The sequence below is a fragment of the Melitaea cinxia genome, chromosome 14 (assembly GCF_905220565.1).
Source record: "Melitaea cinxia chromosome 14, ilMelCinx1.1, whole genome shotgun sequence".
Lineage (NCBI taxonomy): Eukaryota > Metazoa > Arthropoda > Insecta > Lepidoptera > Nymphalidae > Melitaea > Melitaea cinxia.
The window spans coordinates 14,761,880-14,784,715 of NC_059407.1; the positions used below are offsets into that span (position 1 = coordinate 14,761,880).

Genomic DNA, 22,836 nt, shown 5'->3' on the forward strand with positions numbered 1-22,836 from the left:
CCTCCTCCCTGGGTAAACGGTCGCAATGTATACTTTGAAGTCCTACTTTTCAATAACCTCTACGTTGAAACCATTTTAAAAAAATATCATAATATGTGGAATATAATTTTGTTGTCCACTATCATAGATTTTTATTCCATTTGTATCTCTATTAAACGATAAAAAAAATTTAAAGTTACGAATATTTTCCAAATAAGTACAATTTTAAAAGCGATATTTCTCTTAGAAAACTAAGAAATTTTAACGAACTATCTTCATCAAAGTAAACTTACATCATTAAGGAATACAAAAAAAAAAATAATTAAAAGATGTAATTATTTTTAATACATTTTATATTAAATAATAAAAAGATAGTATATATTGCCACGCATCAAGCCCGGTAAATCAGTCGAGCGCTAGCGCTCTTAGAGGTAAGGTCCACGCCAAATTCTGCGCAGCCGTCTCTTTCGCTCACACGCGCCAAGCGCCTGTTGTTATAGCGGATAAAACGCATTTGATACTTTCATAATAAAATATAAATAAAATAAACATATTACGAAAATGACTGTAAAATAATATAATGATAATTTCTGTAAACAAATGTATAATTTAATTTTCTTTTCTCACACTATCAATACAAATAGGCATTTCAATCTGTTTGTCTTGTTATTTGTTAATTAATATGTTTGTCGGTGTCGATGTCATTAAATGCTTTTTTATTCATATCGTAAATATTAGATTCATTCGTAAACTGAAAAAACTAAATCAATTTAAAAAAATTGTTTCATAAAATTGATTTTTTTTATTTTATTTTAAATTTATTGACTGTTGTTATATAACATACTTGAAATTTTTAACAAATTAATTATGTAAAAAACATTTTATACCATAGTTATAATTTTTATTATACATCAGAAAATGATCACGATGGTCTTTTGGTTGTCACACTATACGTACTAGCACAAAGATCGCGCGGCTCGTACGACTCGCGCGATGCGACCAAATTTACCTAAACTTGCAGAGCGTAAAATTGTGAAATGGCTCTTAATTTATTTTCAAATTGTTTTAATGTCAATTCTATGCTCACAATATTTTATAATAAAGTGAGGGAAATCATTGAAAAACATGTTCCTAAGACTAAACGTAAAAACAGTAAATTCCCTATATGGTATAACTATAAACTAATTTCCATGTTGAAACAAAAAAATAAATACAGGTTAAAATTTAAAATATTCAAAAACAAATTTGATAAAATTCATTTTGAATCTCTAAGAAACGACAGTAACAAGTTAATGAAGGAATGTTATGATAGATATATTGCATCAATTGAAGATAATTTGACGAAAAATCCTAAAAGTTTCTGGACTCATCTAAAAAATATGAAGCAGTCAACAAATACATATCCCGCAAAGATGAAGCTTGGTGATAAAATTGCCACTGATGGCTCTAGCTTGTGCAATCTCTTTGCGGATTTCTTCGCATCAGTCTATGACTCGAGTGAATATTCACAAAATTACTCACATGTCTTGAATGTTATCTCAGGCAGCATTTGCAATATTAAAATTACCATTGAGGATATAATCAGAAAGCTGAAAGGACTTGATGTAAGAAAAGGATCAGGTCCGGACAATTTGCCTCCTTTATTCATTAAGGAATGCGCTGTTCCATTATCATTACCACTTCACTTAATATACAACAAATCTTTATGCACAGGTGTTTATCCTGAGATATGGAAGTTAGCAAGAATAGTCCCTGTTTATAAGAATGGCGATCGTGAATCTATAACCAACTACAGGCCTATAACAATACTCTCGACACTATCGAAAGTCTTCGAATCTTTGCTACATCCAATCTTGTCACGCCATGTTCACCATGCTCTCTCAGAATCTCAACACGGATTTATTGACTGTAGATCTACCATAACAAATCTAGCTAATTTCATGAACTTCGTTACAACATCTATAGATGCGTGTAGACAAGTCGATGCAGTTTACACAGATTTCTCAAAAGCATTTGACAGGGTAAACCACAAACTGCTGGTGGCAAAACTCTCAACTTTTGGCATAGGAGGGCCTCTTTTGTCTTGGATTTCTTCATATTTAGCCAACAGACGCTCATACGTAGTTATCAAAGGTCACAATTCTCTATTTTATCTCGCTGTGTCTGGTGTTCCTCAAGGATCAATGTTAGGACCATTACTATTTAATATTTTCATTAACGACATTACTAATTGCATCAAGAATTCCAAATGTTTAATTTATGCTGACGATTTAAAGCTTGCTAAAGAAATTACAAATAAGCATGACGTTAAGTCTTTACAAGAATATCTTCTTCAATAGAGTTTTCGAATGGTGTAAGTTAAATGGAATGGAGCTTAACCCTTCCAAATGTTCATATATTACTTTCACACGTAAACGATTTTTTGTTGAGGGAAAATATTTTATTGGTACGCACCAATTACAGAAATTGGAGTATGTTCGCGATTTAGGTATCACTATTGATGGTAAGTTACGTTATAATGTACATATTGATAACATATGCAGGTCGGCACGCAAGATGTTGGGGTTTATTTTTAGAAATTCTAAACAATTTAAAAAACTGAAAACCAAAAAAAATTTATTCACTACATTAGCAAGGAGTAAGCTAGAATATGGAACGCTCATTTGGAACCCTAACTACCAGACCCATAAAGATAGATTGGAAAGTATACAGAGCCGGTTTACGCAATTTTATTCTATTGGACAGGACAAAAGAATGCCCTACTACTCACGGCTAAATAAGTTTCGGTTAAACTCACTCTCTAACCGGCGCAAGCTACTTGATATGGTATTCTTACACAAACTAGTGAATGGAACTGTGGATAATTCAGAACTCCTAAGCAAAATTTCAATTAACGTTCCCTCTCGCATACCACGATATCCCCTTTCACTAATTGCTTATAAAACCCAGAGAACAAACCTCGGTTATTATTCCCTCATCCCTAGACTGAGTAGGCTCTACAGAGAATTTACAGTTAAAAACAAGTCATTAGACATCTTTGCAGATAACTTAGCTGTATTTAAAAAGAAACTATTAAAGTCATTTGATTCCTCAAATCAAAAGTTATGTAGCACTAATATTAACTTATCTTAATTTATAATAGTCATAGTTATGTATTTAGTTCTTTATTTTGTATGTATTTTTTTTTTAATTTAAATCCTATATGTTTAAAATCTTTTGATGCTGATGACTCAATTGTCTAAAGCGCATGCTGTAACTACCTTTAAGAGGAATTATATGTATATACTTAATACCTTTGCATATATCTAATTGTAAATTTTTTAAACATGCAATTCTGTTGGTGGTTCTAATTAAATAAATAAATAAATAAATAAATAAGTAAATAATTGATATATATATATATATATATATATATATATATATATATATATATATATCTTTAATAAATATTCTGATTGTTTTGTTAATGAAATTAAAATAAAATTTAGAGAGCACGATGGCTTTCTTTCCCCAACTTAAAATAAAAAATCACTAAATTTAAAGTATTTTTTTAATATACAACTAGGTCGGCAAACAAGCGTACGGCTCGCCCGATGGTAAGCGATTACTGTAACCTATAGACGCCTGAAACACCAAAAGCATCGTAAGGTAGTTGCCACTCCTACCCCCCAATCCCCTCAGGAGCATATTAAGTACTATATAAAACTTTACCTCATTCAAATCCGGGTCGTTGGCTTTCAAGAACTTTACTGTAACCGGTATAGCCGACTGTATCAGTTTGTTACAAGTTTCTTCAACAATTAGTAGAACATCATCACTGATAACTGTTGAGTCAATTTCAACGAATGATTCCTCGGCTCCGAGCCACCAACTTGTCGTGGGTAGTTTGTGATCTTTCTCCAATATTGCAGATAAGAGGTGTTGGCCTATGTGTTATTGACTATCAATTGTTTATATATTAATTTATTTTATACTTTATTGTACACCACAAATACATTACAAACCATAAAGATAGTTACAGACTGTGAAGTACAATGGGCGGAACTTATGGCTAATTAGCCATTGCTCCCAGACAACCCAGACATAAAAATAAAACTTATTATCTAAATTGGGTAGGTGGTGTAGTTGGACAATAAAGGCACAAAAGTATTCATTCTAATACAACGAAAATACATAAATTAAACAATCTTTTGATAAGCGCTCTAGAGTAATAGTGCGAGTAATCGCCTAAACGCCGCCGTCGTGGGTTCGATTCTCGTTGTGGTATAAATTTATATTTCTACAAATATTTATTTCCGGTCCGAGTATACGTTCTTGTGTGTCTTCTTACTGGTCAGCGTAAAGCTATTGATCACGATTGCTATCACAGACACCCGTTAACAAATTACCTGCTAACCTGTAGCGGAGCGAGCAGTTTGTTGAATAACACGCTCCAATTATTCTATATGAAGAAACAAGTCTGCTTAACGTGACATTACAGTCTGAATTATTTCATCAAGTGAATCTTGCAGTTCAATTTAAAAAAAAATGTATTAGATTATATGTCAATTTAAAAAGATTATTGCTATATAGAATATGTAGTCTTTATAAATGAAAATGGATTGAGGAAAATCATTGAAACATGCATAATTTCCGAACGATTTCACCTAAATTGGATAATTCTTTTTTTTGTTGGTTATTTTTAGAACAAGATTTGGTAAAATAACACAGTTATATTCACGAAAATTTTTTGAAGTAAAACTTCTTTATGCACGCTTGACTAACTTGACTTAGTAAGCTGGTGAATACGTGACGAGAGCGTTACGAAAAGTGTGATCGGGCGAGGCGAACGGAAGTTGAGAGGGAGATATAAGTTGGTGAAGATAGAAAGAGAGAGAGTTACGTTTCGTATATTACTGTAGGCGCAACTAAAGAAGTTTTACTTCAGTCGTGTGGTCTAAAGTACACTCGTTTTTTTTAAATAACCAGCATAATACATAGGAGCGAACCTGAGTGTTGCTGCATGTGATCAAACCTCCTCGCCCAATCAATCTTCTGAACCACATCACTACCAGCTTCTATTGGTTCTTTGGTGAAGTGTAGGGCTTGATCTCCTTTACGGAGAACTTGCAATACTTCCTTGTCGTTCAACCAGCCAACGTCATGGGGCTAAAAAATAAATGTACATATCCATATAGAATCGATTGTACACATTTATTTATTTAATATGTACAGTTTTATTTTTGTGTTGCCCACACATTAGGAATTCTAAACATTTTTGAATATCATATCAAAAATTGACCGCAAGAGCGGGGATCGAACCCGCGTCTCCGACTGACTGTGTCGGCGCTCTAGCCAATTAAGCTATTTTTTATTTATTTAAATATTTAGAGTGGCGCTTGACTGCGATTTCACCCGATGGTAAGTGAAGATGCAGCCTAAGATGGTGCGCGCTTGCCTAGAAGATGCCTATTCACTCTTGATTTTAAGATACCCAATAGTTAGTTGGAAAAACGGAAGCCGGAAGGGCATACCAAATTTTTGCGGTGCGTAATAGGAACGAGGAAGCAAAGCGCTTAGTGCGAGATCGTGGGATTTCAACAACGTAGCGGTGCAGATTTATTCGATGCCTAGCAGTTCGGTGGAAAAGGACATACACATAAATAGAAAGAGTTAAGAAAGAAATATTTTTTTTTTACACAGAATTTTATAAGTATACTGACATTATAAAGCTGTAAGGTTTGGTTGAACAACTGGATCGAATTGAACAATTTATTTTCTGCTGGAAGCCCAATTACCGAGGAAGGCGATAGGCTATTTTTGTCCAAAATTAACACGTGTGAAACGGAAGGACACAGCTAGTAATAACATAAAATGATACATTGAAATTGGGGTGTTAGCAAAAGTTCTATTACACAAACACATAAAAATATATCTATGTAATATATAAAATTCTCGTGTCGCTAAACGGCTGGAACGATTTTTATGAAATTTTGTGTACATAACTGGTAGGTCTGAGAATCGGCCAACGTCTATTTTTCATCACTCAACGAGCAATGGAACGGGCTATACTTGTGGTTTCTCTCAAAGTTAGGATTAAAAATGAGACTATCCGCGAGAGAACGATAGTAATCGACATAGCCCACAGAATTAGCAAGTTGAAGTGGCAGTGGGCTGGTCATCTGTGTCGCGGGACCGATGGCCGTTGAATCAGATGGGTCCTGGAGTGGAGACCGCGTCTTGGCAAACGCAGTGTGGGACGTCCTCCGGCCCGTTGGACCGACGATCTACGTAAGATTGCCGGTGTAGGCTAGATGAGGATTGCGGAAAACCGGGATATCTGACGCTAACTTGGGGAGGCCTCGGTCCAGCAGTGGACTGCGATAGGCTGAAGTAATAGGGGAAAGTAAGATTTTTTTTTGTAAAAACTATTATTCTGATTACATATATAATGATGGTGGTTTATTTGGGGATGAATTTATATATTTTAGTGGTTGGAGCCATTTTAAGGTTCATTTTTAATGTAAGAAGATTAAAAACGAACCTTAAAACGGCTCTCCTGAAAATTTGAAGAGAAATTAACCCTTTTTTTCCTTGGAGCCTCCATTTTTAATAATATTATTTATAAGGTTTGTTCTGAAATACAATTTTTTTTTTGTAACAAAATAATTTTGTAAGTTATTATTACTGTACCTGTCCTCCACCGGCCGGAAAGAGTATTGTATTCTCCAATATTATTTGATATCCTTCAAATTTAGACACCTTCCCATATTCAACTATGGGTTCTTTTGTTTCTTCACATTTGATGACTTTGGATGTAAACTATGGAGTATTAAAAATAGCTTATCAATTCTTTTTAGTAATAATTTATCTATAATTTTATAATAATTTTCTTTAATGGCAAATTTAATCACTTGTAAATTCATGAAAATTGTTATTTTATTTTTCAATTTATTTGTCCAATAATTTAGACAAATAATTGAAATGTTAACAAACATTTCAAATAGTTCAGTTCTTCAAACAGTCAATTTAAAGATTAACGATTAAATTTTAAAGAAGCACTTTATGAAAAAAAAAATTACATAAACAGTAGAAATTTTTTTATGCATAAAATTTTTCTATCCTTTGTTTTAATGATAAAGCTAGTAGTTGCAACAAACTTTTATACTTACGATTATTCTAAAACTATACAATAAAGCTTACCTCTGTTAAGAAACTATCTTCTTGACATTTAAATACCATACTGATAATTTATTTTTATGTATTTATGTTATTATTTTTATAACTAAAGACTGTTGAATAAGTAGATTTTTTATTTGGACTAAGAAAAAAAAAGTGCAATTAGTAGGTAAGGTAATTAAATGTTTATCATTACGTATTATTCTTACAGATATAGATCTTTTTTCAAATTAAGTCTACTCTCGGTATACCCTACGACTTTTTTCCCTAAATAATTGAAAGTAGGCTCAAAGAAGAAAGAGTCTTGTTCTTTTATTATATCACCCAGGTTACTTTTAATTGTTTTATTCTGCCTAGTGTTTACGTAACTAAAAGTGATTTTTATAAGTAAAAATAAAAGCGATAGATTTGCAGCTTCGAAATAGGTTCAAATTCGCGATTTGTACAAATGTCACTGAATGTCAGAATGTCAGATTATCAGATACTCACCGAACATTGAAGCATCTACTCTGATACTGGCAATTCCGCAAGGGTGCTAAAGCCAAAGAAGAAGAAGAAGAAGAAGCAGATATCAAAATTGACATTTACGCACTCGTCTGGAATCATAGATTATACACTTATATTCTGGAATTTATACTTAGGGTTACGAATGGGTTACGAGTACTCATTAACAGGGCTTGTTACCGTTACCAATTACCATTATAAAGTACCGGTAAATAGCGTTAATTTTAGCAGATACCTTTTTTACCGTTAAAACTTTTAATGGTAATTCGGTAACGAAAACGTTTTTTAACGTTAAATTTTACCGTTAAATAGGATTTTAACGATACTGCTAACGTTACCTCTAATATCACGAATTAACGAAATTTTTATCGATACCTCTACGACGTTGCCGCTCCGTGCAGAAAATCTTCGACTCGACGCGCTGAACTCCCCGCGCCGCTCAATGTGGATTGATAAGAGCGGCAACAGCGCGTGGCATTAGATTTGATTATAATTGTGCGATCGAACAAAAATAAATAAAATTAGGCACGACCATCAATGAAAAAATACCTATATAATTTTTTCATCTATAGATTATTATTATTGTACTGGAATTCAGTTGCTAATTAAAACAACTTATTCAGAGATATTAAAATATAATAAATAAAATTGTGTTTACTCGCTAACGAAAGAAAAAAAGAACTTTAACTACATTGACAAGTAAAATAACGTTTATAGACGAAAAATTGTCATGTAAATTCGCATTATTAGATATAACTCGAAAAGTACTTGATCAAATCTAAATGGGACTATGTAACAAGCACCACCTTTTGATTAAAAAAAGAATTATCGAAATCGGTCCACCCAATAAAAATAAATTATGAAGTAACACACATTACAAAAAATTCAATCGAATTGAGAATATCTTATTTTTTTCAAGTTTGTTAAAAATAATAATACACAACGAACAGCTTATTTCATATTCCATCATAGTTTTGATCATTGTTTTAAAAATAGATCACATATGTGCACACTAAACAATCATTATATGGCGTATTCGCCATATATGGCGTATTCTGTAATAATTCAAAAACCAATAAAGAAAATTACAAATCTAATCTGCCTCTTTCATACATTATACGAGCGCAATAATTTCGTTACCTATAACGTTAACAGTAGCAATTATTAGTAACGGTATAGATAAATAACGTTAAAAATAACGTTAAATGAGTTTTTACCGGTAAAAAATATAACGGTAAAATCTGTGAAAAATAACGTTATCTAAAGTATCGTTACTCCAAAAATAACGTTATGCCGACCTTGACAAATTAACGATACCAAATTTTTAACGGTATTCCAAGCCCTATACTCATATTACATGGCTATGGTAGTGGGTTCATAAAATAATATGTATATAAATTGTCACATTGTAAAATAGCTATCACAAAGTGCTAATGCAGATCAACAGAGAAAAAGAAAGAGAGATTTAGTATTGTTAATCTAAAATTTAGATCATTGATATCACTAAAAGGTGATTTAGATTCTAAATAAAAGTCTAAGCCGTTAGTATTTCTGGTTGACCAGTTTTTGTTTGCACATGATGTATACATGAATTTCATTTATTTCTTTCATTATTCTTATAGTAATTATTACAGTTAATCGTTAGTAGAGTCTGGCAACGTATCATTAAATACCAAATGGAAATTTATACGCGAATATTTTTTTACCATTGTACTAATACAGTATTTTTACATTATAACCGTAGAGGTACTTGTATCACGCTATCTCGACAACGAATTTTTTTTAATCATCATTACATAGTATTCAACAAAGTCGCTTCACGCTGTCTGTATGCTTAGATCTTTAAAAATACGCCACGGATTTTGATGCGGTTTTCTTTTGTAAATAGAGTGATTCCAGAGGAAGTTTTATACGTATAATGTTTTATATGTATAATATAGTAGAGGAATTCTGATAGTTTTTACAACCGTGTGAAGCCGTGGTGGGTCGCTAGTATTATAAAAAAAAATAGCAAAAAAAGTCAAGTATCAAAAAGTACAAAAGCTTTATTTGTTTAAATATGTATAATAATTATTCGTAGTGTTGTGTAACTGAAGTCTATTTATTTTTCTTGTAAAAGTCGAAAACTTTATCAAAAACTGAAATAGCACAATCGACGTCATTCTTGTTGATACACATCGGAGGTTTTATTCTCAACACCTAAAAAATAAGAAATTAAGTAAAGTAAGTAAGTGCATAATTAATGTTTAAAACATTTATCATGCACTTTACAAACCTAATAGGTTTATAAAATGTAGTTTAGTTCCTTAATAACGTTAGTTTTAGAAAGTTATTAATGACTAAGTATAACAGTTAATGATGATTTTTTTTATAAAACAAGGCTGATAAACAAGCGTACGGCTCATCTAATGGTAAGCAATTATCGTAGACTATAGACGCCTGCAACACCAGAAGCATCGCAAGTGCATTGTCAACTCTACCCCTAAACCCCCCAGGTGCTCTGGTCACCTAACTCACCAACAGGAGCTGCTTAAAAGCAGTATTACTTAGCTGTGATCTTCTGTAAGGTCGAGGTACTTCCCTGGTCGGGCTGCTCCAGATTTGAGCAGTATATTTCTTGCTGTGCCCTACCTCAGTTATTTTTTTTTATAATTGCTTAAGTGTTACCTATACAATATCCACTTAAATATTTTATGCTGAGCTTTTTAATTCGGTCCTTTCAAGTTCAATAATGCTTAGCCTATTTTACCGACGTTAAAAAAAGTGGAGGTTCTCGATTCGTCTGTATTTTTGTATGTTACCTCATAGCTTTTTACTAGGTGTACCGATTTCGACAATTTTTTGTTTATCAAAAGCTGGTGCTTGTCATATGGTCCCATTTAAATTTTATGGAAATCTGCCGAGTTACGCTTACGTTATTTTTCGCCTACTACGTTGTACTTATCGACGTAATTGAAGTCGATTTTTTTCGTTTTCGAGGAAACACAATTATTATTTTGTTATTTACCTGAACTTTATGCCTGTATTTAAAGAGTTTTACGTACTATGTTAAACTTATCTATATTAGAAAATATACAGTTGTTTTAGAATATTGTAAAAATTTAAAAATGGTTTTTTTTGTCAAACTTACATTACTCCATCTTCCACCATAACCGACGAGAACACCAAGATCTTTAATCATTTCTCGTATAGTACCAGAATCCTCCATATTCAGTGGCTGCTTAGTTCCAGGCTCAACTAACTCTATACCCACCATCAACCCTTTCCCCCGAACGTCACCTATCACGGGGTGAATCTTTTGTAAGTCCATCAACTTTTCAAGTAAATACGTTCCCATTTCTTTGCAATTCTTTTGAAGTTCTTCTTCTTCAATCACCTGAAGGAAAAATTATATGCTTACATGCGGTTTCACCTGCGTAACTCCCTATCCCGTGGGAATAGTGGGATAGTATATATAGTAGCCTATATGTTAATCTGGATCTCCAACTACGACCCACGCTTACAATCAGTCAAGTTTTGCATGAAATAGTTACAAACATCCATCCATACTCATTGTTTACGCTACAACGTTTCGATCAACGGTCTGCGGTCTGCGGAGTGCGGGGCGGGGAGCGAGCCCAGCGACGCAGGCGGTGGCCATGGCGAGACACTCCCAATCTGACACCGCGGCGAGGAACAACACGAAATATTTACTCTTCTCCCAATCTATTATTACGGCGAGGAGCAACAGTGGTCCTTCGACGGAGAACCCAAACGAAGACAATTACTTTAAAACAACTAATAAGAATACACAAAGGACAACGGACTTTGAACCCGTCTCGTTTAAATGTGCAAATCATCGCTGTCTACGGTTGACGATTGAAAGTCTACACTGGATCTGTGGATGAGGATAAGGGTATGTGTGAGTTGTTCCAATTTTTCCTTTCCTTAGGCCTTTTAATTCCTTTTTCCAGTGTATTTATACATTCTTTAAAATCTATTATTTCTGCCATTCTATCGAGTTCAAAGTGCGTAGCTTAGCGGAGTGTTTTCCCTTTTTTTTTTATCGCTGTAGTGCTTGGCTAATTTGAACTTTAAATGCTTAATCATAACGTCGCTAATTATTATTAAGATCATAAAAATCGTCCTTGACCGTCATATCGAGTCACACGTGTGCTTGAACACCTGCATTAATTATTTATTGCTTTCTATAGAACATATTGTTACTAAGTCATTCAATTCCTTTCAAGCGATTTATTTAGCTTATATTGCTTCCTTTTATTTGCGTTGCTAAGTGTTAATATTTATTTGCATGTACCAGTGAAATTAGTTCCTTCACAAAATGGCTGACAAATTAATTAGGAGACGTAGCTCAATGAAGGCTAAGCTTACCAGCTTTAGTAATTATTTAGAAATAGTAAAAAGTTGCGAAATTCTTTCCGAATTGCAAATTATTGAATTAGAAAGCCGTTTTGACAAATATAATGCCTTGTACTCGGAGTATGACGAATTACAGACCGAGATCGAGACTTTGGCGGATAAACCGGAGGAGGCCTACGCCATGAGGACACAGTTCGAAGAGCAGTATTATGCGTTGCTTGCGGTGGCTCGGAGCTTGCTGAATAAGGGTAGCAAGCGTCGTGACTCTGCAGGTTCTGTAACCGGTTCCGAAGCATCAATGACAGGTAGGACTAAAAACAATTTTATTAGATTACCTAAAATTAATTTGCCTCACTTTGACGGCAGTTATCAGTGCTGGCTAGAGTATAGAGACACGTTTAATTCTCTTATTCATGAAAATACTTGTATTGACGATATTAATAAGTTCCACTATTTGCGAGCCTCTCTAAAGGGTACAGCTGCAGAAATAATAAAAAATATAGATTTTAAAGGCGATAATTACATCATCGCTTGGAATTTAATTTGCGAACGGTACAACAATAACCGTTTACTTATAAACAACCATGTCCAAGCTTTATTTAATGTAGAACCGTTATCAACGGAATCTAGTGTTTCTTTACGACGTCTAGTTGACGTCACTAATAAAAATATAAGAGCCCTTAAAACATTAAATGAACCCACGGAGCATTGGGATACTCTCATCATTTATATGATGTCTATAAAACTGGATTTACATACCAGTAGAAAGTGGGAGGAGTACCGCAATACTTTGGCCGATAATTCACCTACTTTATCACAGTTTTGTACATTTATAAATAACACAGCTGATTTACTCGAAACATTACAGGATAATATTAAACACAATAAAACACTTTATACAAATAAATTAGAGAAAAATAATAACACAAAAAGCTTCATTGTTACATCAGAAAATTCAAAAGGCAAGAATACTTCTACTAATAACTCTAAATTTAAATGTCCCATGTGTTCCGGTAAACATTTTTTATATAGCTGTGAATCTTATAGAAAACTACCTATAGAATCACGTATTCAAAAGGCTAAAGATTTTAAAGTTTGCATGAACTGTTTACGTATCGGTCATGTTGAAAAACGATGCAAGTTTTCACATTGCAGATATTGTTCAATCAAACACAATACCTTATTGCACATAGAGCGGACAGACATACCAGCTGTTTTGGACCCATTGCCTAGTACATCTGAAAGTGTTTCGATTTCAGCAAACACCTTAAATTTACAGCCTACTACTCGTACAAATGTTTTGCTTTCCACAGCGCTCGTGAGGGTGGTCAACAGTGCAGGCGAGAAGTGCAATGCCCGTATCCTGTTGGACAATGGTAGCACCGCCAATTTCATTAGCGAGAGCCTTTGTAATAAGCTGCGTTTACCCCGAAGCGATGCATACTCAAAGGTTACAGGTATTAATAATCAAACCAGCACTAGTGTACAATCTTGCAATTTAAAAATCGAGTCACTTTATGACGATTACACCGTCGATATTGACTGTTTTATCTTACCCGAGATCACGCGACTATTACCGTCATCTCGTATTAATATTAAAGACGTGGTAATCCCAGAGGGTTTAAAATTAGCTGATCCCTCTTTTCACATTCCATCAGTTGTGGATATATTGGTGGGTGCAGACGTCTTCTGGAGTGCTATCAAGCCTAATCATATAAATTTAGGCAAAAATCAACCGAAGTTATGTGAAAGTAAGTTGGGCTGGTTAATATCTGGCTCCGTAGCTTACAATTCACGCTCATCTCGTTCGCATTCTTGCAATCTGCTCAATATTGAATGTAATAATGCTTTGTCTAAATTTTGGGAGCTAGACTCCATTAATGAAAAGCATTCTCTTTCATTAGAAGAACGAGCATGCGAAGATTGTTTTTATAAAAATACTACACGAAAAGACGATGGTCACTTCGTAGTTACAATACCTCTGAAGGCGGAACCTTCTGCATTGGGTAATTCTTTTGTGACTGCAAAACGTCGTTTTTTGTCGTTAGAAAAACGTTTTGAACGTGATACTAAGTTCAAAAATATGTATTTAGATTTTATGTCTGAATACGAGCGGTTAGGTCACATGACCGAAGATAGTGATATGTTACAGTATAAAAATAAAATTAGTTATTTTTTACCCCATCACGGTATCATTCGTGATTCTAGTACCACGACTAAGTTGCGTGTCGTGTTTGATGCCTCTGCTAAAACTACGTCGGGCCTATCGTTTAATGACATACAGATGGTAGGGCCCACTATTCAAGACGACCTAATTTCTATTTTATTAAGGTTTCGTCAACATAAATACGTGGTTTCGGCAGACATTGAAAAAATGTATAGAGCCATCTAGGTAAATCCCTCGCAGAGGCCGTTGCAACGCATATTTTTTCGTAAAGATACCACGGAACCATTAAAAACATATACATTAAATACTGTGACATATGGCACAGCATCAGCTCCATATTTAGCGACTAAATGTCTTGTTACGTTATCAGATTTAGCCAGTCAAGATAACGTTAAAGAATCTATAAGACATGATTTTTATGTCGATGACTATTTAAGCGGTTCTAGCAGTATTTCGGGTGCTGTAGAGCTATGTAAAACAGTTAATACTATTTTGAAGTCGGCTAAATTTAATCTGCGAAAGTGGCAATCGAATAATTCACAAATTTTGAAGGAATTAGGTTGTTTAGAATTTAATAATAATATGTTAGATTTGTCACGTACTGCTTCCGACAACAACTGTAAAACCTTAGGTTTGAATTGGCTATGTACATCGGATAGTCTATCATTTTTTATTAATGTTGAGTCCCAGTCAAAGGTGACAAAACGACACATTTTGTCAACTATTAGTCAGATCTTTGATCCACTAGGTTTAGTAAGTCCATGCATAATTGAAGCAAAAATTATAATGCAAACCTTATGGATAAATAAATCTGAAAGGGATGATGAACTGTCGCCAGAAATTACCAATTTGTGGCTTTCATTTGCAAACACTTGGTCATTTTTAAACAACATTAGTATCCCGAGATGGATATTATGTAATGACTCAGTGAAGCATGAGATACATATATTTACAGATGCCTCAGAAAAAGCTTATGGTGCTTGCGTTTACATCAGATCAATAAGTAATTTAGGGGCTGTCACTGTACGCTTATTAACTTCAAAAAGTCGTATAGCACCAATTAAGCCTACTACCATTCCCCGGCTTGTGCTTTGTGGAGCTCTGTTGGGTTCAAGATTGTGCGCAAAGGTTAAAGGTTCACTTACCTTACCAATACACAAATTTCAATTTTGGTGTGACTCTACTATAGTGCTGGGTTGGTTAGCGATACCGACACAAAACCTCAAAGCCTTTGTACGAAATCGAGTAAACGAGATACAAGAAAGTACATCGAATGCGACATGGGGTTATGTGCCGACTAAGGATAATCCGGCGGATCTTGTTTCTCGAGGGTTGAAGGCCAACATTATTAGCGAGTCTAAATTGTGGTGGTCAGGTCCGCCATTTTTGCAATCTGATTGCAATTGGCCAAAACAACCAAACGAACATATAAAATCTCAATTACCAGAGGTAGTTTCTAATCCTAATAAATGTAAAAATAACTATTCTTACACTAGTACCTTATCGCCTAATAACAATAACATAATAATCCAATTAATTAATCATTATTCAAATTTTAATCGTTTACAACGCGTCGTAGCTTATATTTTAAGATTCATTTACAACCTAAAATTAATTAAAAGAAGGATTTAAAATTATCAGCTTTTATTACGTGTCAGGAATTAAAAAATGCTTTAAACTGCATAATTCGTGCAGCTCAGCGTGAAATGTTCCCAGAGGAGTACGCTTTACTTAAATCAGGGAAGGCACTATCTCATAAAAACAGGTTAATAGCACTTACTCCCTTCATTGACGGTGAAGATATTATTCGCGTGGGGGGCAGGCTCGTCAATTCCCACTACGAGTTTGATGTTAAACACCCGATCTTGCTTTGTGGTAAGCATCATTTAACAATAATTTTATTTGAAAATGTACATACCAAACTTTTACACGCAGGCCCACAGTTGCTTTTGGCCAACATTCGTCAAACTTACTGGCCATTAGGTGGGAGAAATTTGGCTAGATCAACTGTCAGTAAGTGTATTAAATGTCGTCGCTTTCGTGCCCAAAGTATCCAGCCTATTATGGGACAGTTACCAGCGACTCGAAGTGAACTAGAGTTTCCATTTTTTAACACTAGTGTCGACTATGCTGGGCCGGTACTGATATCTGATCGAAAGGGTCGAGGGTCTAAGCTCATTAAGTCTTACCTGTGCATTTTTGTGTGTATGGCCACTAAAGCCGTACATCTGGAACTGACTACAGACCTCACTAAGGAGGCGTATAAGGCCGCTTTGAATCGTTTCATGGCACGACGTGGTAAACCGCGTAAAATTCTTTCCGATAACGGAACTAGTTTCGTTGGTGCATGTAATGAATTTAAAAAATGTTTACAGGACAAAAATGTTGCAGCTGAATTGGCTCAGGAGGGCATTGAATTTTCATTTGTACCAGCCTATTCCCCCCATTTCAATGGATTAGCCGAGGCTGCCGTCCGTTCTACAAAATACCATCTAAAAAGGTTGCTCACACTCACTCACTTAACTTATGAGGAACTAGCTACGTGCCTAACTCAGATAGAGGCAATATTAAATTCTCGTCCTTTGACTCCACTTTCTACTAATCCCCTTGATCTCTGTGCCCTTACTCCTGCTCACTTCCTGATTGGACGCTCACTAATGTCTGTTCCAACTCCACAGGTTACAGATATTAACATCTGTCGCCTGGAGCGATATCAACGAGTGGAATACCTCAAACAGCACTTTTGGAGGAGATTTAATTTAGAATATCTTTCCATTCTTCAGCAGAAGACCAAGTGGGCTACATCGTCCGACAGTCTTGCAATCGGAACGCTTGTTCTTATAAAGGATAAAGCGCTCCCACCTTTATGCTGGTCATTGGGGCGCGTCGTGCAAGTCTACCCGGGCAGCGATGGAATCAACAGGGTCGCCGAGTTGAGGACCAAGCGTGGCACCATCCGGCGTGCTTACAACAATATTTGTCCTTTACCTATTTCTTGAAGATTCCACTTCAACCCGGGGAGTTTGTTTACGCTACAACGTTTCGATCAACGGTCTGCGGTCTGCGGAGTGCGGGGCGGGGAGCGAGCCCAGCGACGCAGGCGGTGGCCATGGCGAGACACTCCCAATCTGACACCGCGGCGAGGAACAACACGAAATATTTACTCTTCTCCCAATCTATTATTACGGCGAGGAGCAACACTCATAAAATTTCGCATTTATATTATTTTCGTATTGATATTGATAGGATATACACAAAAAGGTGTGTGTATACTTATGTACGCAAGAAACTTCACGTTGCTAACTTCTTCTTCGTTGACTAGCTAACTTCAGGGTGTCAGTTTTTTCGTGACGGTTTGCGCGCACAGCGTAAAAATTTACTCTCATAATTTTTCCCTAACGTGCCAAAAGAAGCATAACTTAAAAATATATAATTAGTTTTTTAATATGCTACGAAAGAAATTTAATAAATTAGCATTTTGTTACAAAAGATCTTAAAAAAAAAGATGAGGCTTACTTCTAAAACGGCTTTTCCAACGGCCGCAGCCATTGGGTTTCCTCCGAATGTATTGAAATAAGATTTATTGTGAGCGGCAGCTATTTCCTTAGTTGTCACAACAGCCGCGAGCGGGAAACCGTTCCCTATTCCTTTCGCTAAAGTGACGATATCAGGTTGAACTCCGTGGTTCTGGAAGCCCCAAAATGCGTCGCCTGTTCGACCAAAACCAGTTTGTACCTGATACGGAAAACAAGATTGTATTTATTACAATACTATAAATTAAATAAATAATGATACGTAAACAAATCTTCTGTCAAAGTTAGGTAATATTTAGGTTTTAACCTACTAGGGTTGGTACCTACCACATCTAACAAATAAAATGAAGTGATGACTTGACCTGAACATATACTTATTCATAAATTGTAAGTACGAACCATGATCATGTCAGTTTACAAACAAAATAAAAACATCATCATTGTCGTTCCATTCATTTTGGAGCTACGATGACATGAACAAACATACAGGAACAAATACGACAAACTTATAACACCCCTTTTGCATCAGGGCTTAAAACATTTTTTTTAGCTTAAAGTAATGAAAAATAAAAATTATTTATTAGAAACCTCATCAGCAACATAAAGTCCTCCGTGCTTCTTTATCAATTCGTAAGCTTTCTTTATGTAGCCCTTTGGAAATTGTACTGTGCCGTTCACTCCCTGGATAGACTCCGCGAAGAATGCCGCTAGTCGGCCTGCTGGTATCGAATTATCTAGAAGCTAATTATAAGAAAACATTATCACGATTGAGTCTGCAACATCCCACTGCTGGGCTTAGGCCTCTTTCTCTATGTAGGTTAAGGATACGAGCCTCATCCACGCTGCTCCACTTAACTAAATATTATTGACGTAAATTAAAATGTTACAATTCTACTTTGAAAAAATATAATATATTAGAATTTATTTGATACAATTGTTACTACAGTAGGTTGGAGATCGTATATTAAATCTTTTCCCTTATTGTTACATAATAGATATATAAAAAGTAAAATAATAATTTATTTCTGGCTTAAATATTCACCTTTGTCATCTTTCCTCTTTGAAAGAAGCTCTTAGGAAATAAGTCTATAGAAGATATTTGATAATACTTCAAAATATACTTCAGTCGAAAAGTCTCATGATAGCACCCAAAAACGATGTCAAATAGAAAAATTTGGTCGTAGCAAAGATTATTATTATCGGGGAACAGCAACTTAAAAATTCAGTATTATATTTGCGAATATTTTTAGCTCCGCCTATTTAAATTTATGCCCCGCCTTAGTTTCGTCCCTGGCTTTAATGTTCTACACGTTCCGTTTAAGTTATATGACTAACATGCTAATGAATGACGAAACTAATTACAATGTACAAACTAACTTAAACTAACGAAGGTCTTTTATCAAAAGGTTAAGTTTTTGCAAACATGAATTATGCATAACAAGTTAATTTTTCATTAGTTAGGAAAATTTTTCAAAAAAAAAAAACATTTATTACGATACTATAAAGGCTGTTTCGAAAAAAAAAAAATTTTTCTCCTTTATTTGATTGCATAAAAAAAAGGTTAACGGTATATTAATAAAACTAATTAAAAAAATAATTAAGAAAACTTTTTGTACAGATTGTGATTTTACGCGTGTCCAAAAATAACATAAGTATCTTTTTGTACATGAAAAAATTCATACCGTTTATTGGAAATATCGAAATAATAGCTCAATCTAACCCGAAGAATTAAAATAAAACAGAAATGGTCAAAAATATCTAAATAGTAGCTGTGATGTGCGGTTTCAAACGCGTTGATTTGAGAAAAAATAGCATTTTTTCTCGTTAGATGGGCTATCCAACGCAAAAATATTTTTTCTAAACGAATAAGTAGTTCCTGAGATGCGCGCATTTAAAAAAATAAAGTTTTCATCTTTATAATATTAGTATAGATTACGTGGCATAACATGTAGATGCCGTATACTTTTTATTTACTAAATCTTAACTGATATATAAAGTTTTGCTAAAACAACCAAGAATTTGTGCTTGCTCTATATGCGGTTTGTATGATTAATGTGGGTCCAGAAAAGCTCTGATTATAAGGTAGCCTTTACTAAAACATAGTTACCTCAGAAAGCTGATGGACATATTTATCAGAAGAGACGCAGTCACCAGGACAATTGCAAGAATTTGGCACTTGCGAAATTGAGTCCCTGCAGCCACCCCATATACCTCTGAAGGGATCTGGCAGCATTGCCTACGAGAAGAGAAGTTATACTAATTTATTTATTAATTATACCAACTTTCCTTATATTTATATTTTGCATACGCTTATAGTCCGCATAAACAGTAGTTTATCCATCGAAAATGTAACTAAAAGTTAAACATCGAGCCAACTAATAAACTTTTTTCCAATCTTAATATATATAAATCTCGTGTCACAATGTTTGTCCTCAATGGACTCCTAAACTACTTAACCGATTTTAGTCAAATTTGCACACCGTGTGCAGTTTGATCCAACTTAAAAGATAGGCTATATTTTATTTTGATATATTATGTTATTATTATATTTCAGAAAAAAATAAGGTGATACGAAGTTCGCCAGGTCAGCTAGTTATTTATAATATATGGTAATAATAATGCTGAAATAGTGAAAACTTCTGCATTTTACTTTCCCGTATCAAGTGTGAGATAGTTTTAAACGATATGTATACGTATGTACGATACGTATGATAAACAAACTTTATGAAGAAAGCAGTAACGTAGAACGTTATAACTGTTATCTTATACTATTAAACGAGCAATTCTTGTATATATGTATATATAGAATCTGAATCTCGGAAACGGCTCCAACGATTTTCATAAAATTTAGTATTTAGGGGGTTTCGGGGGAGATAAATCTATCTAGCTAGGATTCATTTTCAGGAAATGTCGTTTTATCCCTGTTTTTAGGAATTGAAAAAAATATCGTTAGAATAAGACGGTAAATTTCGCATAAGTTAATGTAGTTGCAATAGCTCGGTGGGAAATCGGCCGCTCGGGATCAACCGAGAAGATCATGGTTCAAATCCTCATGTCCCTGATCAATTATTTTTTCTTTTTCTAATTGCACCCGTTATTTTTTTTTTAAATAGACTGTTCTTATTTTTTATTACTATGTCGGTAAAATCGAAAAATATTATTCATATTTTATCAATATGTAATTCGTAAAAATACCGAGCTTAGCTCGGTCACCCGGGTACTAAGAGTTTAAACATTAAAAAATAAAACCTTCTAAATAAGACGCAGTCTGAAAAATATGTTTGTAGATTATTTTCTTACTTTAAAAATTAAAAAATAAAAACAATAACACTATAAATAAAAATTAATTACTCACGTGATGTACACCACTGGGTACCGGAAGTGGCATCCGAAATGACTGATGTGCAGTTAAACCCATAATGCTACTCGAATAGCCGTGGTAGCATTTCTGCAGCGATATGATGTCATTGTTGCCCGTGTAGGCCTTCGCAAGGATCGTCGCTAGGTCATTGGCTTCAGTGCCGCTGTTCACTAGATATACTACCTAATCAGATAAAGGGAATAGTAAACTGTACTGTAATGTGTGATATAATCAAAAATGAAAATCAAAAATTTCTTTATTCAAGTATACTTCAAAAACACTTATGAATTTCATTTTACAAATTATATTTTACTAGAATTTTAATAAATTATTGTAATTATAGTTAATATAATTGTCACTGTCCAGATGTATGAAATCGTGTAATATTATGTATATATGGCTGTAGCTTAAGATTAAGGTGATTATTAAAACGGTGACGATTAAAAATTAAAGTCTTTATCAATAGAGTATCTATTTTTTCATTTTATTTAATCTCTTGTAATTTACCTTCTTTCTAAAGAAAGCATTTCTCCTGAATTCTGGCAATATCTTTAATAACAGACAATAGTTCTCATAGATAATATCTAGACTTACGTTACCTAGTACCTTCCTAGAAAACGAACTTTTAAAATGACATAAATAGTAATTCTTATGTTATTGAAAGGTACTTCACCTTAAGATCTCCCGGAAATTTTGTAGTTAGTTTTTCAACGTACTCGTAGATTTTTGGGTGACGGTAAATATTCGTTGTATGCCACAGAGTGTCTATCTGTTCATGTAGCGCTGCTGTCACTTTCCTGGAAGCAATAAATATTCTATCGATAAAAATTATTTCATCAATACACATCTAAGTATTACCCACATATAATAAAATCTTAGCCAGACTAACTCCGACTTTCCGCAGTCCTCATCCAGCCTCCGCCTACAAAGGAATCTTTAGTAGATGGAAAAACCTGGGATGTTTGGCGGGAGCTTGGAGAGACTTATGTCCAGCAGTAGACTGTGATAGTCTAAAGCTAAGGCCTACTCTACTTATAATCATCATCATCATTACACCCTATACAGTCCACTGCTGGACATAGGCCTCCACAAGTTTACGCCAAAAATAACGTGAACTCATGTGTTTTGCCCATAGTCACCACGCTGGGCAAGCGGGTTGGTGACCGCAGTACTGGCTTTGTTGCACCGAAGACGCTGCTGCCCGTCTTCGGCCTGTGTATTTCAACGCCAGCAGTTGGATGGTTATCCCGCCATCGGTCGGCTTCCTAAGTTCCAAGGTGGTTGTGGAACCTTGTTATCCCTTAGTCGCCTCTTACGACATCCACGGGAAGAGAGGGGGTGGCTAAATTCTTTAGTGCCGTAGCCACACAGCTACTACTTATAACATACTTTACAAATACTATCGTTGCTATTGTTACATTAATCTGTTTGTCATAACGTCGAAAATTTTGGATATTATCGAACAACGAAAGTCATTTTACGCGGTCGTAGGCTATATAACATCACACTCAACCTCATAATATCATGGTTAAAAAACTTTTAGCTTGAAAATAAAATATAATTAGAAACTCACGGATGACAATGGCCAACAGACACGGTTACAATGCCTCCAAAGAGGTCGAGGTACCGTCTTCCATCGTGGTCGAACAGCCATTGCATGTGCCCCTGATGGATCACCAGCGGCTTCTTGTAAATGTTAGACATAGCTGGTGGAATGTTCTCGGCTTTTATCTCATCCGTTTTTTGGTAGGAAGGACCCTGAGCAGATGGGAAAA

The 22,836-nt window shown here is 34.7% G+C and overlaps 1 protein-coding gene across 1 annotated transcript in view; it reads right to left on the bottom strand.

The window, feature by feature from the left end:
* LOC123659963 (alanine--glyoxylate aminotransferase 2, mitochondrial) overlaps window positions 1-22,780 on the bottom strand; it is a 29,531-nt gene extending 6,751 nt beyond the window's left edge. The window contains exons 1-11 of the mRNA XM_045595118.1: window positions 22,635-22,780; window positions 21,735-21,858; window positions 21,056-21,244; window positions 19,808-19,936; window positions 18,289-18,441; window positions 17,684-17,902; window positions 10,772-11,017; window positions 9,799-9,840; window positions 6,652-6,780; window positions 4,968-5,127; window positions 3,691-3,905 (exon numbers count right to left, since the gene is read on the bottom strand). Coding sequence (XP_045451074.1) covers window positions 3,691-3,905; window positions 4,968-5,127; window positions 6,652-6,780; window positions 9,799-9,840; window positions 10,772-11,017; window positions 17,684-17,902; window positions 18,289-18,441; window positions 19,808-19,936; window positions 21,056-21,244; window positions 21,735-21,858; window positions 22,635-22,765 — 1,737 coding nt within the window. The 5' untranslated portion in view covers window positions 22,766-22,780. The remainder of the gene's footprint in view (window positions 1-3,690; window positions 3,906-4,967; window positions 5,128-6,651; window positions 6,781-9,798; window positions 9,841-10,771; window positions 11,018-17,683; window positions 17,903-18,288; window positions 18,442-19,807; window positions 19,937-21,055; window positions 21,245-21,734; window positions 21,859-22,634) is intronic.
* Window positions 22,781-22,836: the final 56 nt, after the last annotated feature.